Genomic DNA, 21,343 nt, shown 5'->3' with positions numbered 1-21,343 from the left:
GGGCGATGGCCTCTAAATCCTTTATGTTGGCTCCTACCATTCAAGATATTATGAAATCGACTGACTGGTCATCTGAATCTACATTTAAACAGTTGTATTATAAACCTGTGGGCGATTTTAATTCTGTGTATTAAACTAGCAATAAACGGAGCATCCGTCGTGAAACAGAATAAAAAATTTGCTAGCAATTGCGCCAAGAATTTTCAATTCTATTAATGAGATGGAGGCGGGATTATCCCGTCCAATAGGTCAGACATTTTATGATTATTATGGCTTGTTGACCCACCCATGTATATAGTCTGTGTTTTATGCATATTATGGGTCTTATTTTATTTCCAGATGTGGATCAGAAAGTGGAATGATCCTCTTCTAGTCTTCATGTCCATGTTGACACTTCATGTTCCTGTTACTGGATGAGCTGTTGCTCATAATGTTGGGGATGGTCGCTGGAGTTGGCCCTACAGGCGATGCTGGTTTTGTCGCAGTTTGCATTGATGTACTGTTTGGAGCAAAGAAAGGCTCTTAAAATGGTTATGCTATTCTTAGATGGCCTCTGGACCATGATTACCAAGGTAAATGTAGTTTGTATTGTGTTAAAACATTTTTCATTGGTTGCTGTTTTTTTGCAATAAAAGAAAGAGAAGCAATGATCCTCGGCTCCGTGTCCTTTATAGAATTGAAAATTCTTGGCGAGAATGCTAGCAAATGTTTTACTCTGATAGCACCCCTTAGAAGCTTGCTGCATTTGTACGTCAACAAGCATTATCTTAAAAGACATGGAACTTAACACACCCACTTCTGGAGGTAACCGAAAGCTACACAGTGCAAACATTCTGCTTGGAAAACCACACCCACTCCAAGATTTGTAACAATACAGCTAGAGAGATTAGCGTAGCCATTTATTTCGTACTTTAACCCCTTGGCCGCGGGGGTAATTCCCCTGCTGTGCTGGGACGCGCACAGCGCCCCGGTGCTCATGACGAGCTCGGCTCGTCATGCAACACGGTGGCACTGTGCTCATGACGAGCTGAGCTCGTCATGACCACACCTGTTTTCGTAGAACGATCAGCACAGTAGGCGAATTATCCCCGCGTGTGAGCGCCACGGCGGTAATGACGAGCTGAGCTCGTCATGAGCAAAGGAGGGGTTAAAAACAAACTGAAAGGAAACCAGTGTTTTACGCATCTCTAAATTAAAAAATATTTTAATCCTTTTGCCCACTGTTGGATGCGCTTCAATTACTATACCTTTCAAGCCTTTCGCTCCTTTAGGTTTTATCACTATATTTTAGTACTAAGTAGGTCCGTGTGTCTATTTTGGATGCAAGAATACATTCTGCGCTAATAAAACAGCACAAAAACATAAGAACCAAAAGTCGCTCGTGTTCTTTTTGTTAGCGATGTTTCTATGCTCCCACAATATTTTTTTTAACTAGAACGGATTGGAAATTACATTACGTGGCATATTAAAATACTTTCGGGAATTTCGCATTACATATGCAACAGGAAAATTAAGTAATTATGCAAAATTACAATGTTGCCAGATTAATTTATTTTATACCTTTCTAAGCAACATGCCTCCCTACATGTAATACCATTTTGTGCCAACCTTTCAGACTTCAGTAAAGTGCACTGAAATAATTATCTCTTCTACTTTGGAAAAACTCAAATATAAATAAATCAACAGGTTACTTAATTGTGTATTTTCATTGTATAGCTGTAGCTCAAAGTGATGCGCATAAGGAAAGACGTACCTCAAACCATCAATGTCAAGAAGCATTTTGAGCAATCACACAATGCTGAGAAGTTTAATTACCTAGGATTGAAATCCTTTACAATACCTGATTAAATTACATTAATATTTGAATTTGCTGTGACATCATAGTCGTTGTTCTGAAACAAATATGTGATGAAAGACACTGATATATAAAACTGTATTGACTATCAATTTGATTTCAATTCTTGCATTGCTTTTAAGTATTATCTAGTGAAAGTGTAGATCATTTTAAATTTACCATTGAACTGGGATATCCCATCCCACTAAAATGGCACCAGTCTTCTACTTGTAAGACCCAAGCTTCGCAAATCTCTTTCCTTCAGTTGCCTAAGAAATTCCTGGGCAAAACAGACGAGTTCCTGCCTTACAGTTTGCCAATTTCACAAGTTCAACTCAAGCACTCATAGGGTGAGGGTTATTTGAGCCTCACAGGCGGCCATAGAGTCAACCCAGGGACATCCTAAGGATTTTGGTGGCCCCGGGCCAAACGTAATTTCGTGCCCCCTGCTCAGATCAACTCTTAATTTATTATCTATTTTCGGCTCAATCAAGTCCTAAGCAACTATGGTCTGATCATTGACAATCCTCTTTGTTGGCCTCCAAACCTTCATGGGGACTCCAGTGCTTCAGCGGGCCTCCCATTCGACGCAACGTCTTTTAATATTTATGAGATATTGGAGACCTGGAAGCCCCTTCTCATATTGTGAAGGAGGCCATATCATTTTTGCATTATGCCACTGTCTGGGAGTGCCTGAAAGCTTATTGAAGAGGCGGTGGGGACACTGGGCAGAGCCCTCTTTGACCACGCCTTAGGACCTCTCTTAGTCAATCCAGGATTAGTTCATGGTGTCCGGAAGCCCCGTTTAGACTACTCCAGCCAATGGGAGTGCCAACACTAGGCATGTATGAGGTTGCCATCTTTGGACCCTGAAACCTGGGCCTCCCAGAAGCCCGAGCACCTAGGGAAAGAGCTCAAGCTACCTTCTGGCCCTATACTCTGCTCTCCCTTCTACTATCTTCAGTTGGGGGTGTCCAGGAATTAAGCTGAGTAGGAGACGCAAGATGAAAGGGCTAACTCCAGGCTGGGTGGGGGTGCACAGAACAGCATCACACAACTACCTAGGACCTCTCTTGTTAGCTATAGTACCTCTCTAACCACCTCACATGAGTTACACTTCTCCATCCAGGCCAGTCAAAACGATACAATAGCCCACTCCATTCACAAGACTCCCTCCTCACTCTGGTTCTCTTGTAGCCTTACCTTTCCCAGACCCTCCTTTCCATCTCCTTCTTCTGTCAGCACAATGAAGTAATCTTAAGATGACACAAGGAGCTACACAAGCAGCCAAAAACATTCCTATTTACCACAAGCAAGGCATTCTTACCTAGGTCAGTCCCAGTGCCCAGGATATCGATGACTGCATCCTGCCCTTCCACCGCTTTGTTGACATCGCTCTTATTCAACACGTCCCCAACGATGACTCTGTTCACTGCAACGTCAGAAGGTAGTCGTGATGCCTCTCGCACTAGCACTGTGACATGGTAGCCTAAAAGATAAAAGCAGACACTGTTTTACAATGGTTTGTTCAGTTATGGCCAGCATATATGAACAGAACTAACATACTCTATACGTTTCACTTCTGTGCAGAGCATGCAAACAGACACCCACCATACTGGTACACATGGACAGAAGGAGCACGGACGCAGACTAACAAGCATAAATGCATCATGCATAACCACTTGCAGAAGGCAGAATGAGGTGCATAAATAGTGCACAATATGAAAAGCAGGAAGGGGCTCACAAGAAAGCGCAGAAGCGAGTACGGGGTAATGCATAGCGCAGGTAAACACAGGGTGATGAGTTCCAAAGGCATCATGCGGTGGTGCTCGCAAACGGAGCATAGGGTGCTGTGCTTTAGAGAAGCACACAGCAATGATGTCTAGGGGAGCACTGGGTGATTTGCCTCAAGGGACCATGAGGTGATGCGCTTCAAGAGGAATCCTGGCTGTTCTGCCTCAGGGGAGCCCAAGGTGAGGCACAGTTCATGTGCACATGGTTTTTGTAATGTATGAACAATTAGCAAAATATGGAATTGCAAAAAATTGCGATTCCTTATTTTGCTTAAGCATTTAAGGAATCGCAATTTAGCGATTCCTTAAATGCTATGTATGAAGCTTTTTAGACTTGTGATTTCAGGTTTAGAAATCGCAAATTACCACCAACTTGTAGTTGGTGGTAATTTGCGATTTCTTGTAAATATGCGCAATTGTGCATTTGTGAGGGTGGCATATGACGCACATACATGCCCATTGGGCATGTATGTGCGCCATTTGCACACACATGTAATTTACAGGGGTGCAGCAGGGTGTCCTTGAGACACCCCTGCAGCCTTGCAATAATTCTCAAATTGCGATAAGCAAATTGCGAATTCGCAATTTGGGAATTATTTCGCAATCATTCCTATGGGCCTCCTGGCCCATAGGAATGCATTGGAAATTATTCCTTAATTGCGATTTCGCAAAATTCGAATTCACAAATAAGGAAGATTAAGTAATCGCAAAAAAAAAGCGAATTTCTTCATACATACCATTTTGGGATTCCTAAATAGCAATTCCTTATAAATCGCTATTTAGGAATCGCAAAACGGAAATATGATACATATGGCCCTTGATGATGTGCTCCATGTCATGAGCGACAGACATCTTCAGCCTGTCATTTCTTTTTTGCACAGCAAATTGTGCATGGTGCAATTTTTAAGCTTATAATGGTATAACCAAACTACAAGTCCCACAAGGCAAAGTTCAGACACAAACAGCCCATGACATAAAGGGGCATACGTAGGTAGCCGTTTGCGATTCGCAAACGCCGAAATTCAGCGAATTTCGGCGTTTGCGAATCGCAAACGGCGTTTTGATATGTAGGTGCCACTTAGCAAAATAAGGAATCGCAAAAATTGTGATTGCCTATTTTGCTTATAGCATTTAAGGAATCACAATTTTGCAATTCCTTAAATGCTATTTAGGGGTGCTTTAAAAATTGCGATTTTTGCATAAGGAATCGCAAAATACCACCTACTTCAAGTAGATGGTATTTTGCGAATTCCTTCAAAAATGCATTTTTTTTTTAAATTCAAAGTGCCATGTGACGCACAGACATGCCCTTAGGGCATGTATGTGCGCCACATGTACTTACAGGCACATTCCAGGGGTGCAACAGGTGTCCTTTGGACACCCTGGCACCCTTGGAATTGCGATTCTCAAATTGCGATTTTCTCATAGAAAATCGCAATTTGAAAATGTATCCCCATTCATTCCTATGGGCCTCTTAGCCCAAAGGAATGAATTGGACACTCATTCCTTAATTGCGATTCGCAATTTGCTAATCACAATTAAGGAATGTTAGAGATTCGCAAAAAATGTGCAAATTTTTACCTACATTCCAGTTTGCTATTCTCAAATAGCGATTCCTTAAAAATCGCTATTTGGGAATCGCAAAACGAAATTACCTACATATGCCCCAAAAATAATTATTTAGCGATATGCAAAAATGGGTAAGAAACCTGCTGAAGGTAACTGCCACCTTTCAATGCAGATTCAAATTTTTACTACCTGTGTGACACAAATTTCAAAACCAATGAAAACATAATATGATGTCAGTCTGATTTTGCACAGGCGCAAAACTCCACAGCTGAAGCATGACCATGGCAGTTCAACCAATTGCAAAGCTAATAATTCCACTTCTCATGTCACAGTTCATGTAACTTCCATTAGGCTTTGGCCTATAGGAATGTTGTTGCTTTAAGACATTCATGAGCCAGACCTAAAAATCAGTTTGGTGAAACAGAAATTGTTGCATCACAGGTATTTGGTGTTCAGTGTGTCGGACTCAACTCAAGGGTTGACGGTTTTGTGGAATATTTTTGCATAATGTGAGTGTGGAATTGCAGGCAGTGGGACAAGTCGAGTCTAACCCAGAGCCAGACTGGGGACTTTAAGCAGCCCTGGCAAAAAAATATAATTTTAGTACCCAGGTGCAGACGTGCTAATGCACCCTAGAATAATTGCAACTATTTCAAGTTTACACCTGGATCGTGTAACGTGCACCACCACCCCTGGAGGACGAACCCAGCCTCCACATGTCAAAACCGGCCTCCTGGAGCTTCAGCCTCCTGGAGGATTGCCGGTCAGATCATGGTCTGACAGCTCAGCATTGAACTCTGATCCTATACTAATTCCCATCTTGCAGCCGACCTGTAACCTTGGCAAGACTAAAGAAGGATCCTACATGATCTGAAGCAGAAGAGCCGCATTATCACTATAGGAACCTGTTACAAAAAGTCCCAGCTGGGCCACCAAGCTAAACACAAAGATAGACAACGGACTGAACCAGTTGACAAGGTTTCTTCAAAGAAAGGTGACAAAAGAGATACGGATTGCCCTGCAGGCAAACAATTAGTATTGCCATATACCATGTTGTAGGTTAGTTGGCAAGCAGGGGCTACTGGGCTCAGCCGTGGAGGCTGGGATAGTTTCCCTCGTATGTCCCGGGGTCTGTCCTCCCATGGCTCTGCAAACTGGGCCAAGTACAACCACTTCAGCACTTTACTCTCACTGGTATTAGCAGTCACAGGCTTCTCAGGGAGGTAGTGCGGAGTGCATAAACTCAGAACTCAACAACCAACCAGCAGCACACCCTCTGCTTTACTCAGATATGAAACATACTTATATACGTACACTTAAAATGGGATACAACCCATACCATAACAGCAGGTACAATGAGAACTCTGGCACTTGGGCTATGGCGCCTCGGGATTCCGGCCCACCCTTTCCATTCCTCCCACGTGCCCCTTCTTTCATGAATCTAGGCCGGTTCCTTTTTAGGTTAGAGTTCAGTGCAGCATGAATCAGGGCTCCGGTGCAGATACTCCAGTTCAATAATGGTTGTGCTCAGTTCAGGACCTTCAGGCCTTCTTGTCCTTTCAGTGGTCCTTGGGAAACCGCAACACAGGTCTCCGAATCCGCCCTCTGGGAGGAGACTGGCTACGGGCGTGGCCCTCTATATCCCTTTCTGCAGTTTCCTTACCTTAAATCCCCAGGCCTCTTCAGATGAACATCAGTGTACATTTTATGTTTTGTTTCAATTTCACACAAGAGCAAACACATGTATACACCGTTAATTTCAGCTGTGCCAGCAGTAATAGAGCATCATTGCTGGTATATGTCCCTTCATATAAATCAAAGTAATTATTCAGCATATTTCATTGATGATAACCAAACCTACAATGGTCCCCATTTCCTATAAAACATCATTTGCCCCTGGCAGACTTTAATTGTTTGCAAAGTGGCTTCCATTTCATACATATGGTAGACCAAGTCCACCAATTCTCAATCTTTGGAGGGTACAAGCTAATCCATTCGAGGGCTATACATAATGTTGCACCCAAGATTGCATTACAAATACATGATGCGGTTGAATGACTGTAACGGCGAAGAGGGTAAGATTATTTTAGTCGTTAGCGCAATGCCTAGCTTTATTAAGTCAGAAATAACTGCAGTGATTTTAGTCCAGAATTCTGTCGGGCAATTACAGCTTACGTAGATATACATTTCATCATCATTTTCTAAATCAGGGTGCAATCAAAATAGAATTATTGTAATAGGGACCTTTCATACAGCTCTCAGCTTATTCCATGCAATATGTGTGAGGTTCAACCAGCCAAGTTTTTTAGCATACATGCCGTTGAATTCCAGTATCTGTAAATAGAAAAATAATACTACATGCATAAGAATAAAACTATATGTTGATGGCAAAGGTCGGGGCTTTAGGAAAATTTCACACCTCGCATAGGACAATCCTGTATCTACTGAGTGCTCAGCACAAATTTAATTGTGTTTGTACGTTATTTCTCTTGCACTTAATTGACACTTAGGGTGGATAAAAGTGATGGATCAAAATTCTTGAATCTATCTGAACCATTTGTAATTTCTCCGGGCACAATCAGATGCATGGTTTTACCAGATTTTCAGTGAAATTTAAGTCCGAGATCAACCTTATGCCTACCAAGGGGTCTCTTTACTAAGATTTAACGCTGTGTTTGCGTCATAAAAGTGACAAAATCTTTTTTTTTTACCAATGCACTTTCCAGCACTAAATTTGTTTAGCGCTGGGGGGAGGAGCCTAGCTAGCAACCATGATGGCCGCCTGACTCCTCGGCTCCGCCGACCCTCTCGCCTTTCTCCCGTTTTCTGCCCTATCCTGCCAGTGATCCTGTGTTTGCGCGGCGTTATCGGAGTCGGGAGGTGAACCTCGGTTCTATTGATGTGCTTACCTGTGAGTTCCGTGCAGTGAAGGTGACGGAGCGCCCTCGCCCTCTCCCTGGTGCTTCATGGTGGAGACCGGGTCTTTGTTCTGCGTGTGTGGGCGGCCCTGAACGCAACAACAGCGGCCATCTCAGGCGGGGCGGCGCCGACCGGTGAGGAACAGCTGTTATACTGGGTTCTCCGCTGCGAAAGCCCTGCTTGCTCTGCTACCCTGCAAGTTTGTTCCCGCAGCTGTGAGCGATACACTGTATCGTCTCCCCAGCCTGCAGACAGCTCTGCTTGTTACTTTGTCTCCTTGAACACTGTGGTGGGCGCCATCTTAGAGATCGGACATTCGCCGCTTGCAAGAGACTGCCCCGGGCTGCGGCTGGAGTCGCCGTTTACTGCTTCCACCGCCCTGATATCGTGAGGGGTGTAGAAATGGACTGTGCTGCCCTTGTGCCCCCTGTTTGGCTACGTTGCGAGGAATACCGGCGGGGTGATCGGCTATCTACAAGAGGCGCTGGCGGCCAGTTTCAGGACCTGGTACACGCCTGTGAGCAGTGTGTGCAGTGGCAACTAGAGGATCGACTGGTCACTGGGGATGCTGGCGCCCAATCTCGAGCACTGCTCCTTGCTGGTGTGCCCGATGTACAGGGAGATGCTGTACCCTTATTTCCTGAGACACCCCTGCGGATTGCCGATGTTCTGGGAGCCCTGGGTGAGTTACGTGCTGCCCAATGTGCTGCTGCTCGAGACCTGGAGGACCGGCTAGACGCCATTTCATCTACTGTGGACTCGATTGATCAAGTTTGCTTGCGAGTGCTGGGCACTGCGCCACACCCTATGCCCGATTGCTGCGGATTGCCTACTCAGCTGTCCACAAATGCGCTGCAGGTACAGGAACCTGATCCCGCCGCGCCGCTGCATGTACTAGCTGGGAAGATGTCTGGTGTTCGTGGTCTCATGCGGTGACAGGGGACTCTTCTCCTGAAGCCATGCCCGACAGCTCCTTTGTGTTCTGCTGGCGGAACTTGCTACCTTCCCCTGGGACTGATGCTATTGCTTTGGTTGGCTTCTCTTGGCGAACTATTGCTGCGTGTTCTTCCTTTTTGTACTATCGTAGCACGCATGGCTTTGCGTTGGACAGTCCTTGACGGACAGCGTTCTACTCTACTGTGTTTCGTCTGCCTACCCCACCCAGGATGGTTGCCGTGCAGTTGGACCCTGTTGACACATTGGACCGTAAGGGGCTGGGTTGAGGATGTTTCTTTCTTCTTTGCTTGCTGAAGCTCGTACTGCTGGGACTATATTGTATACACCGGGGAGTTGGATGTTAGTTCTGTACTGGTTTTGGGGTCCGGGGATGGGCGGCCGTGGTTGCTCATGTTGATTGCTTTGAGTATAAACGCTCGGCCCTCCTCCGATATTATGGAATTCCTTTTCTTTTCTTCCTTTCTCTCTGTCTCTGCATTTCGGGTACTCTTTTTTGGGCGACAGGCACACTGCTAGGGGGGGGGTAGGCCATAGCCTCTGCATGCGTGTAGGGTGGGGGGTAGGGGGAGGGGTCTTATTTGGTTCGCTTTTGTTTCTATGGGCCTTATTTTTCTCTTTTGTTTTATCTTCTTTTCTTTTTGCTTTCTTCTTGGGTCAGTGGGGTGGATTGGTGTAAGGTGGGTAGCGGCTGGCGCGCAACATGCTTTGTGCTTGTTTATCCTTTTGTGCTATCCCCGTGCCGCCATTTTGGCTATGTTTGACTGCTCGTTGGATTTCATCTGTTAGACGTTGCCCGCTTATTTCTTAGGTGGACTGTATGTACGCTGATCCTTCTTAGCTTCTGTATCTTCGTATATATTTTTTTAAAAAATTAACCTTAACTTCTCCTGTTACTCGGTGGTACGTGTAATCCAGTGTAACTCACGTTGAATGTTTTCATGTACTGAAGTGCTACTGAGTCGAAGTAAAACTTGCTACAATGTTCATAACAGTTTCGAGGCCGGCTGGATGGTTGTAGGCCCGTATTTGTTCTTTGATAGTGCACAATAAAGGTTTTCAAAAATTTAAATAAAAAAAAAATAATTGTTTAGCGCTAGAAAACACTTGAAAGCAATATTATTCAGTGCCAAGGGGCATACCATGGGTGGTGCATGAGATTTCCCATACAACCCCCCAAAGTTTTTGACGCTAAACCCTATTTATTTAAAAAAGTAGACATGGTTTACCGTGAGAAAATAGCGCCCATTTCAAATAGGCCCTATGAAGGTGAAATGCTTTCATTTCGTCCTCATGTGTGGTGCACTGTACAGCACACACAAAGTGGGAAAACGTTTAGAGTTAGTCTGAGCGTAGTATTTTGTACTGGAAGGCTATCCTTCCAGAATAAAACCTATGCTAGACTCACGCAGATACCCTTACACTGTGCTGCAAAGGTGTGTAGCACAGCAGCACATTTCGGCACGGGTGCTAGGGAGAGGGGAGGAGAGAGCCATATTTCTGTAAATATGGTGCTTTCCTGCTCTTTTTTCAAGCTCAACGCCTGCTGCATGACATTGTTAGTAAATCTGCCCACAATTGTCTGCAGATTGATTGCATATTTTTATAATGGCACATCGAGCAAAAAGGAGCATGCAATCTAAAGATGTCCAAAATGTATCTGCAAACTGAAAAGAGTATATTTTTCCTACAACGCCCCATACCCTTCTAACACAAGAGCGCTGGGCTCAGAAGTTTCACGTAACAGACTTTTAGGGAAGTCCCAAACATTGCTGATCCGCACGCTTAACCCCTTCCATGCTGGTGACGAACCCCAGCCGTCACGCTCTGCGGCGCTCGTGTGCTGATGACGGCTGGGGTTCGTCACGGCCCCGCCCTGTTCTTTTGTTTACCGCACAGCGGCGGAAACGGCCCAGCATGGAAGGGGTTAAAATTAGAAAGTTGCTTCAGAGAAGGGGGTTAACAGAGTGCAGTGGTACTTGGCAACGGCTCAGTTATTGTTGCAGATTTCTGCTGAGTCACTGTGCGCTCAGCAAAAACGGCTGAATGCTCGGGCCACATGGAGCTAGGCACCGGCTGCTGAAAAGTGATGTGGTAAGCTTATTTTGTAGTTTTCAAGCACATTCTTAGCAAGCCCAACAAACCAGCATGCAAGATTATGGCATGCAGTAAAGAGTTCACAATTTCTCAGATTGCTGTCAATAAGCTCAGGAAGGACAGGTACCCAAGTAGGGTCTTTTTTAGGCTACACCCAGAGGTAGCGATGAAGAAACTAGAGGAAACCATACTACAGTTCTGGTCCTTGAGGGTTATCCCCAGCTACCACAGCTGTGGTGCTACGGATTAGTTCCAGAAGCAGTGCTCGGCAGCTCAGAAAGGACAAGCACTGCGAAAGTGGGCCTTCGAGCTATGCCACAAGCGGTGTTGTGGCAAATCAAGAGGTGACATGCTACCACATTAGTGGCTCCTCTGGGCTAAAGCCAGGAGACTGTTCAGGAAGGCAGGATATCACTGTAGCTTTCTTATGCGCTAAACTCAGAACACCACAGAAATGGTTTGATTAGCTTTACAATGAATACCTGTTAAAACAGTTCAGGAAGGATATTTATTTCTGTGGTGTTTCTGGTATTACCACTAGGTCACATGTTTGAATCCTAGTAAGACCAACTTGGCCCTTCATCCTTCTAAATTAATATAACATCGAGTCCCATCAAATTAGGTATGATTAAATTAGCAAACTATAATGTCTGCCATTTACAGTGCATTGAAACGAGAAGCACTGTGATATCAAGTGTTACATTAGAACAACTTATCATATGCTCTGAATGTGCAGGGTTTGTGAAACCCAGCAGCCCAGCTGACTGGTCATAAGACCCCTGCCCTACACACATTTTTAAAAAGATTTTTCTATCAACATCTGAAACTATCCCAGACAGAAATATCATTAAAACTCTTTAAACATAGGGATTTTCCTAGAGATATTGAAGAAGGCACACATACACCTATTACTTAACAAGAACACCTTAGGCCAGGGGTCTCCAAACCTGGAGGGCCGGATCCATGCCAGATTTTTAAAATTACTACATGTATCTCAATGGGGATATCCAAAAAATCTGGCATGGATCCGGCCCTCCAGGACCGGTTTGGAGACCCCTGCCTTAGGCCCACAAAAACAGCTACAAACCAAACTACAGTGGAGCTTTCTTTGGGAAACGTATGAACAGAGCAGCACTTAGCAAGATCTCTGACTTCACAGAAGAAAACCAACCACTCTAGGACTGGCAAACAGGATTCCAGCCACGAAGATGGACCACATTTGCCCTAATTACAATTTGGGATTACATTAAAAAAGACACAGTTGACAAAAACAGTGTAGCTGCATTACTATTTTTGGACCTTTTAGTGGCTTTTGGCAAAGTAGACCAAGATACCCTCATTCTAAGACTCGGGTCTTTAAAAGGTAGCATGATTCGTACTTGGATGCTCTCATATCCAAACAAGAAGTCATACCTGAATCGCATACCCTCTTTTTCATCAAATCCTTACTGTATAGAAACAGGAGTCCCACAAGGACCTACAATCTCGCCTCTATTTTATAACATATACATGAAACCACTACTAGACCGTATCAACAGTTGTGAACTCACCGGCTACAATTATGCAGATAATACACAGATGATCCTGAAATTTGAAAAACCCTGAGGACATCGGAAAATCAAAACATAACCCCTGCCTAATTACCGTAAATCAATGGATGAAGTAGAATTATCTCAAGTTAAATGCTTGACATGCTGACATCCGCTGAATGAAACAAATAAGGTCCTCTGTCTTTTTGGGTGAATGTACTTGGACCTTCATCAAAAATATCTAAAGAATTACAAAATCTTGAAATTGTCTTCCACTCTACATTCTCCATGGATTCAGCAGCAAGACTATTTCTTAATGTAAATATACAAACCTGCATCTCTCCAATCCTGTAGGATTTTCACTGGCTCCCAACTGTAGGAAGATCCTCTTTCAAGCTAGTATGCAATGCTCACAGTGATAAATAACAAAGGACCTACATTTCTACAATCAAAACTCATCAAATACTCACAGTCAAGGGAATTACATTTCAGGCCGGTGCAACGTTTAATAATTCCTACTTACATGAAGAAAACTATTGACGGAACTACTTACTCCGTTCAAGCACCCCACCTTGCTGCTGAGTGCGTGCTGGGACCCTCCCTGGTTGCGCTGCACTCCAGTACGGGACTTCTCTGCCCCACCTCCTGGCCCGCCCATTGCAGACGAGATTGGCTCTGCCTGGGTCGTGACCTAGTCTGCCTCCATCTTGGGTGAGGGAGCAGGCGAGCGAACTAGCGCTCGGCCCCTCCCGCCCTCAGCTCTACAAAATGGGCCCCCCTCCCAGAGAGCGCAGCGGACGGGCGCAGCGGGCGCGCCGTCTTCGCGCCGAAGTCGCGCCTAAGTCCAGCCCGTCTGCGCCCGTCCGCGGCCAGACGGGGCCAGGGATGTTGCTTCTGCAATTTCTTATACCCCCTCTATTCTTAAGAGCCTACAATCTTTCCCATGTCCTCTGCCGCCTACTACCAGGGCTCGCATTTCTACACTTGGAATTGCGGGGAATACCCCTCTCCATTGGGGTCGGAGGCGCCACATGCTTTACCAGCCCCTACTGAGTCACACATCCGAATTCTATACCTAAACACCCGCTCTCTTATTAGACACCAAACCGACATCTTTCTCTTACTCATGGCCGAGAGCCCAGACGTTCTTTTACTTTCAGAAACATGGCTCACCGACGACTCCCTCCCTGATATCTTGGCGGCATTACCCCCAGATTACTATCTGCTGAATGCTAATCGCCCCGGGGGCCGTTCCGGTGGTGGGGTGGCAGCGGTAATACGCAAGAATTTAAAAATCATAGCCACCGCTTCCATGATCCTCCCTGAAGTGGATAACCTGGTTCTTAGCCTGGGAACTGAGGTGGGTGCAGTCATTTTTATAATACTTTACCGCCCCCCCACCCTATGCCTTCTTTCCCCTCATCCTTCACTGAGCAGCTTGCCAATCTCACCACATCTTCCACCCGTGTCGCCATTTTTGGTGATTTTAACTATTGGTTCCAACACGAGGATGCCGGGCCTCACGCCACTGAGCTATTTGAAGCCCTCTCGAGCTTAAACTTTACACAACTTGTCAAGTCCCCCACCCACAGTGATGGCCATATTCTCAGCCACATCTGGATTCATGGGGTTAAGTCTTCTTGCCCGCTGATCACTCCTTGTGTGTGGTCCGACCACTCCCTGATTGAGACTACAATCTCTGCCGTTGGTCATATCAGGGTCCCCCCACTGGAGGGCGGTGCCGCCCGCAAGTGGAGGGCTGCTGACTCTTCCAAATTGCTCTCCCACCTGTCACAGACCCGTCCCCCCCTCCCTAATGATATCTGCATCAATGAGCTTGACGGCAACATCTCTCATTGGCTCACATCAGCTAGCGATATCTTTGCCCCATTAACCAGGTTTCCCCGCTTTCGGCATAGTAACTCCCATAAATGGTTTGACTCCCAACTAAAAACCCAAAACTTGGAGCTACGCCAATTGGAGCGCAAGTGGAGGAGAGATTACTGTCCTACAAGCAGAGACACTTACGTGGCCGCCCGTAATAAATACAAAAAAGCCATCATTGTGGCCAAAACAGCATATGCCTCCAAGAGAATCCTATCAGCCCCCTGTAAATCGAAGGAGATTTTTAAAGTCCTCAATGAATTCACCTCTGACTCCAGGACGCTCCCGACCCAGGCTCCTACGCAGGAATCATTTCAATTTAGAGAAAATTGTTATGATTAAGGACACTATCCTGGTCACCTTTCCTGGCACTGATTCTGTTTGTCCCCCTCTTAATGCACTCTCTCTCACACATTTCCCTTCTCTTGACCCAGAATCCTTGGCCACACTGGCCGTTCGTGTCAAGTCTGGCTCACCGGACGATTGTTGTCCACCATCCATACTATGGGACATCTGCCTTACTTTACCTGACTGTATTCTCCCTCTGTTGAATTCTTCTCTCTCTTCTGGCACGGTGCCCAGCTCTTTTAAGGAGGCCGTCCTGGTGCCTCTATTGAAGAAGCCTGGAGCCGACCCCGCAGTCCTGGCGAACTACCGGCCTATCTCCCTTCTGCCCTACTTCTCTAAAATCCTGGAAGCCCACGTCACCGCCTGTCTCTCCCAGTTCATCGAGAGCTCCAACTTTCTTGAAGCCAACTAGGCCGGTTTCAGACCCGGAGGAAGTGATCTTGGCCGTGTTGGATGCTCTGAGAGACGGCGCTGACAGGGGTATCCCCCAGGCCCTGGTTCTCTTAGACCTGTCGGCCACCTTCGACACGGTGGATCATAACATCCTTCTCCACCGTGTCGAGCAGGCCGGCATCCAGGGCCTGGCGTTGGCTTGGGTCGAATCCTTCCTGACCGGGAGGTCTCAGACAGTCAGCTTGGGTACCTTCAGGGCACCTAGGGAGCGTTCACTCTGCGGGCTCCCCCAGGGCTCCTCCTTATCCCCTCTTCTCTTTAATCTGTATCTCCGACCTCTTCTCTTTTCTCTGAGGCAGTGGGACGTCACCGTCTTTAACTACGCTGATGACCTGCAACTCATCTTTCCTCTTAACTCTTCCTCTGCTATTTCTAATTTTCAGGCGGTCATGTCCCACATTCTCCGGTGGATGAGCCAGAATCAACTCAAATTGAACCCCGGGAAGACGGAGCTCCTTCTCCCCGGCAAGAGCTCTACCCACTGGGGCCCGCACTTCTGGCCGGCAGAGCTTGGCCCCCCTCCCACCCCTGTGGCCTCGGTGAAGAGTCTCGGGGTCACCATTGACTCCGAGCTATCCCTTAGGCCCCAGACAGGGATGGTGGTCTCTTCCTGCATGTATCAGCTGCGAAGGATCAGGAAGGTGGCCTATCTCCTGACTCCCGAAGCCCTGATTCAAGTCATCATGGCTCTCGTCCTCTCCCGCTTGGATTTCTCGAACTCTCTCTATCACGGTCTGCCTAAGGCCCTTCTTCATAGATTACAGATCGTCCAGAACCAAGCGGCGAGATTGGCCCTCGGGATCCCGAAATGGCAATCCGCTAAACCTCTTCTTACCAAATTGCATTGGCTTCCTGTCACTTCGAGGGTAGCCTTCAAGATCGGCTGTCTCACCTTCAAATCTTTAACCGGTCCCTGCCCTGCCTTCCTGAAATCCCTCATCAGTCCCTACTGCCCTCCACGTAACCTCAGATCTTCTCACCTCCGCCTCCTGGTTGTTCCATCTTTCAAACTCTGCAGAATCGGAGGCCGGAGATTTGCACATTTGGCCCCTAAATTCTGGAATTCTCTTCCTCCCTTGCTTAAATCCTTCAATTCGCTCATCCAATTTCGCAAATCTTTAAAAACTTGGCTCTTCCCACAAACCGGCTAATCTCCCCTGCCTCCCTCAGCATCAGATCAGCGCCAGGAAACCCACGGTGACAGAGCGCTTCACAAGCTCACCTTAACATAACATAACATAACATAACAAGCAATCAAACTATGGAATTCCTTAGCTGACAAAATTTAAGCTGTTCAGAATTCCTTAAAGTTCAGAAGAATGGTTAAGATCTGGTTATTGGCAGCTTAATAAATCAGAGAATCCATATGATCTCCTTCGCAAAATCGAGTGTCGTCACAGATGTTGGGCTCTCTGCCTATAGACCGATGCCCCTGTAGGACCGTTTAATATCAAGGGAGAACCAAACCAACTTAAACAACCAAAGAAGCAACAGTATATAGCACCTGCCCCGAGAGACAACCATTAACCCGTCTTTCTACAATTGCAACATCCTCAGATTGCAAGACATCCTCCTCCTCCCATTATATATCTTGCTTGCCTTTGTATCAAATGATCCTTTTCTTACTCTCCCTCAGGCCCGGTTCTAGCAGGGGGGTCTGGTGGGCCAGGCCCTCCAAAGGAAGCCTCTAGGCCCCACCAATGCCAATTAAAAGTAGAAGAACATTTTTTTCTCCTTAATGATCCATGCGGTCCTACAGCCTTTCTTTCTGAGACTAATTTTTTAACTTCCATGACAAACACCAATACTGTGAGCTACTTGAAGTGCCTTGCGACAAGACTGAAGTCCCTGGGGGGTGGTGGCTATTAACAGGCACATGTGAAAAGTAGGGGTACCTGTGACTTGTCTATTGCATCGAAAGAGGCTCGAAAGCTCACATTACCCAGTACCTAAGAGATGGCATTTGGCAAGAGCCATAGGGATTTTGTCATTCTCTAGATTTGGTGGTTTCCGCACGATTATGGAATGGGTGCACTTGCTACATAGTCCGTCATCTTCTGCATAATTTGTCGATTTTAACAAAAAAATGTTGCTAGCTCCAAAGGATCAAAAGAAGTTACTAACCATGCTGCTGCATGTGTTGCCACACAGTGACAGACCTTTTATCATGAAGCGGCAGGTCACCTCTCTGATGCCGATTACCAGTGCTTTAAATGAAAAAAGAAAAGTGCAGGTACTCACCAAATTGAGCTATGACAGAGGGGCAGGACGAGGAGGCGGGTTTAGTGGTGGGACCAAGGGTGGGGCTACTGGGATACATTTACTAGGAATCAATATTTTCTTGGATTGAGTGATAACTGATACATTTCTGCAGTCTATGGTTTGAGAAGCGTGGTGCTAAAATAATTTTTGCATCCTAGAGGTCATGGAGATTGTGAAAAATTCAAGCATCACACAAAAAAAGTATAGCAAATGAGCCACACTGAGCATTAAAAGTGGTAACGGGTGGTATGTAACAGGTGGTGCATGGTGTAGTAGCACACTGTCATTTAGAGACGGCCCATTTTCCTTTGTCATGGCCACTAAGTTTGCACAGACATGCAGTCTTACTGATAAAACTATACAGCGCACCAAACATTAGGGGAATCTGGTTCCAGTAAGTGGCGCAGCTAGTGTGTCATGGTCCTGAGTGCAAGGAAGGAAATTGGCTCCTGTTTGACCTGTGAAATACTGCAATATTCTGGGTTCAGTGAGCCCTCTAGGCCTTTGTGCCACTACACCTGTTGCACGAATGGAATCTAAGCCACTAGTTCCAGAAAATATTTATCTTTTGCACATCAAGCTGTAAAGTATCATGCTGTGTTTTGATCCTACTAAATTCTTCCATGGCACTTCAGAATTACAAAAGTACTTCTTCATTTGTCATTCCTTATTTCTAATTTTAAAATATTTATACAGTTAATTGACAGGTTTTTACATTTTGTTGTGTGTTAGCAAAAAAATAACATCCTACTGACTTTAACAAATCCTCTCCCTCAGCAGTCAGAGAAATAAAAGTAAACTTCAAACTTCATGTGGAGAAGTGTGGCTCACTGGTTAGAGGAGGCAGACCTGGAAGCAGAGGTCAGCCCGGGACCAGGGTTCAATTCCCGGCTCGGCAGGGTCTTGAGTCCTAAAATGTCCATGGACTCGACAATTCTCGCTCCGGTGCCTACTTGATTCACGGGTTCACACTCTGCGACTCTGGGCAATAGCTTGCTTAATCTCCACAACGGCCCCTCGCGGTGGGGTGCCTGGCTTTCACCTTGTGGATACCCTGCCAGGGTTATCTCACAGGGGAATACCAGGACGGGTTCCCGAAGCAAGCGCTTAGAAACCGCTTGGTGATTTGCGCTATATAAATTCCTGTACATTTACATTTACATGTTAAAACAATAAGCAGCAATGAGTCAGACTTTTTGCGTGGCATTTGACCTCTGTGACAAGGGGGAAAAAAAGCATTTAAAGGCAATGTTTTTCTCTTTCAATTTTTTAACTCCATCTTGTTTTTTTGGGTGAGTCGCCACGTACTACCAGCTGGCGTGCCGCTTCCTGGGGGTTAACAGCTCGACACAAATGTAAAAAAAAAGAAACTAAAACCAGACCGACAATAATACAAGAGATTGTGCTCACTGAGCACCAGCCTTAGCCTCGATGAAAGTGATGGGTCTAACTGACCATTTTTTTATGCCCTGAAGACCTCTGCAGCAGGCATCAAGTGCTCATCGACACATCATAGATGAGCGGCCCAGCTACACAAAATCTGATCCTTGCTTCCTGGGTCCCGGATGGTGCTAGATGGAGAAATCCTGGCTTGGGCCCCCTGCTGGCACTGGAGGGATCCCTGGTCAGTGGCTGCTGCTCAAGGTGGCCCCTCTAGATGGAGAAATCCTGGCCTGGGGCCCCTGCTGGCACTGAGGGGTCCCTGTTCAGTGGCTGCTGCTCAAGGTGGCCATTGCAAACTGCATTTTCAAAGGGCCTGGCTTCCCTCACTCCGCACAGCATCCTGCTTGGTGACGTCAAAGTGCTTGTCACTGCCAGTGTCAAATGGTAATCATGTAAGCACGTGCTGCAGAGTAGAAATTGTGTGCATGCTCATATGATCACCATTTCTTTGGGAAATCCTGACATGCTGCAGGCAGTACCGGTACTCTCCTTGGACTCCGAGACGTTCCAGTACTCATGGGGGAATATAAAACAAGTGCCAGTACACAGTACCAGCCCATTAAAAAAAACTTCTGATTGCTGTATTTAAGTGTCAAACTGATAATAATGAGGTGAAACCTTTGCCCATACACTGTTAACCTCTTAAGCGCTGCCGACGGCCAACGGTCGTCACGAACGCTACCTCCCCAGTGCTGCGCACGACCATTGGACGTCCATTCAGCACTAGTTCCAATGGACAGCGCAGCACTGGGGAGGGATATTTGCGCTGCAGCTAAGGTGTTAACATGTATAAAATGAGAAGATGGTGACTACTGCTTCAAAATATGCCACATTAGGCCGCATAATTTCAGTTTTCTTGTCATATAATTTAGTACACCCCGCCGCATAATTCGGCCTTCCCGTGCCGAATTATTACAGTGGCCCTGCATATGGCAGAAACAGTCGGATTTTGCCATCTCAAGAAAAGTAACTGAAAATATGGATGCAATCAATGTATATCTTGGTAGTGTTTTTTTTTTTTTCTTCCTGCTGTGACCCTATTCTTAACTTGTGGCGCTGTATGAAAAAGACACTGCCAATGCCACACAACTGACTTTCTGACCTGAAAAGACCTTTTCAAGCTTCACTAGCAGAACTCAGATAGAGTATGGGCAGGAGCAGTGCAAGTTCCTGTTATAGAGAACAGTATCTGCAGACATTCTGTGACAGCACTGGCAACATGTACTGTCACCTTTCTACCTACCCTCAATATCACAGACAGCATCCTTTGGGGCACAGAGGACTGTGAATGTACTCTCCCAACAAATTCTCTCTTTTTGTCACATAGACAGAAATGGATTGCATGTCTGCTATGACCCCTCGGCCCTAAACAAATAGGATAATATAGAGGGCTTATGTACTTGCTTCCTGTGGCTTCATAAGTTCAACTATCCCTACTAAGCCTTTAATTGTAGACTCACAATTGGGACAGCAGGCGCTGTAAACAAATGTGGATGTTCGCCTTCAGTAAAAGAAAATCAGAGCTTCTAGGTATCTTTCATCCTGATAAACAACACACTTATTTGAGCTTCAAATAATTGTATTTTGGCAATTTTTGAAAGGCAGAGCACATAACCTGCTTAGTCCACTAGTGTAATTAACTATTAATTAACTTGCACCTGTAGATGTGATGGTGTCCTTTTATCAGAAGTCTTAAAAAAGTCCAAGTCCACAGCTTCCACAATTGTGGGTCTAAGGGTTAGTGAACTTAATCAAAACTTCTAAAATCCCAACAAGAGGAAATGGTGATGAGAATGGTGCAGAGATGAGAAATGGAGGGGAATTAGAGGAGAGTGAGAAGATAAAAAAAGAAGATGAGAGTAATGAAAACAAGCATTATAAATACAATAGGCCTCATATTTGTTGGACTTTGACCTATTGGCATTGTAAATGGCAATGCTTTTTACTTATGTGTTATGGAGTGTATGTTAGTGATGTGTTGTGGAATTATCTGGGTTGGACTGGATTGGTTAGGCGTGTAATTGGGTGTCTAGGATTTGTGTGGTGTGGAGTGGATTTAAATAATGTGGCATGGTATGCTGTGGAATTATGTCATATTGAGTGTACTGGAATGATGTGGAGTGGGATTGTGTGGTTTGGAGTATAATTATGTTGAATTGTATTTTGTGTTGTGTAGTGGTATGCAGTGGAGTTTAAGGATGTGGTGTGCTGTTGAGAGCTGCACAAAAGCGCCTATAAATAATACTTTTAAAATAACA

General features: G+C 45.6%; 1 protein-coding gene across 1 annotated transcript in view; it reads right to left on the bottom strand.

Moving 5' to 3' along the window:
* The window catches only part of LOC147691957 (flavin reductase (NADPH)-like), a 194,309-nt gene that overhangs the window by 154,129 nt on the left and 18,837 nt on the right, over positions 1–21,343 (bottom strand). Inside the window, exon 2 of the mRNA XM_086938244.1 lies at positions 3,162–3,323. Coding sequence (XP_086794370.1) covers positions 3,162–3,323 — 162 coding nt within the window. The remainder of the gene's footprint in view (positions 1–3,161; positions 3,324–21,343) is intronic.

Source organism: Lissotriton vulgaris, chromosome 9 (genome assembly GCF_964263255.1).
Source record: "Lissotriton vulgaris chromosome 9, aLisVul1.2, whole genome shotgun sequence".
NCBI classification, from domain to species: domain Eukaryota; kingdom Metazoa; phylum Chordata; class Amphibia; order Caudata; family Salamandridae; genus Lissotriton; species Lissotriton vulgaris.
The sequence above is the reverse complement of the archived record's forward strand: the minus strand, read 5'-3'. Positions and strand labels throughout refer to the sequence as shown.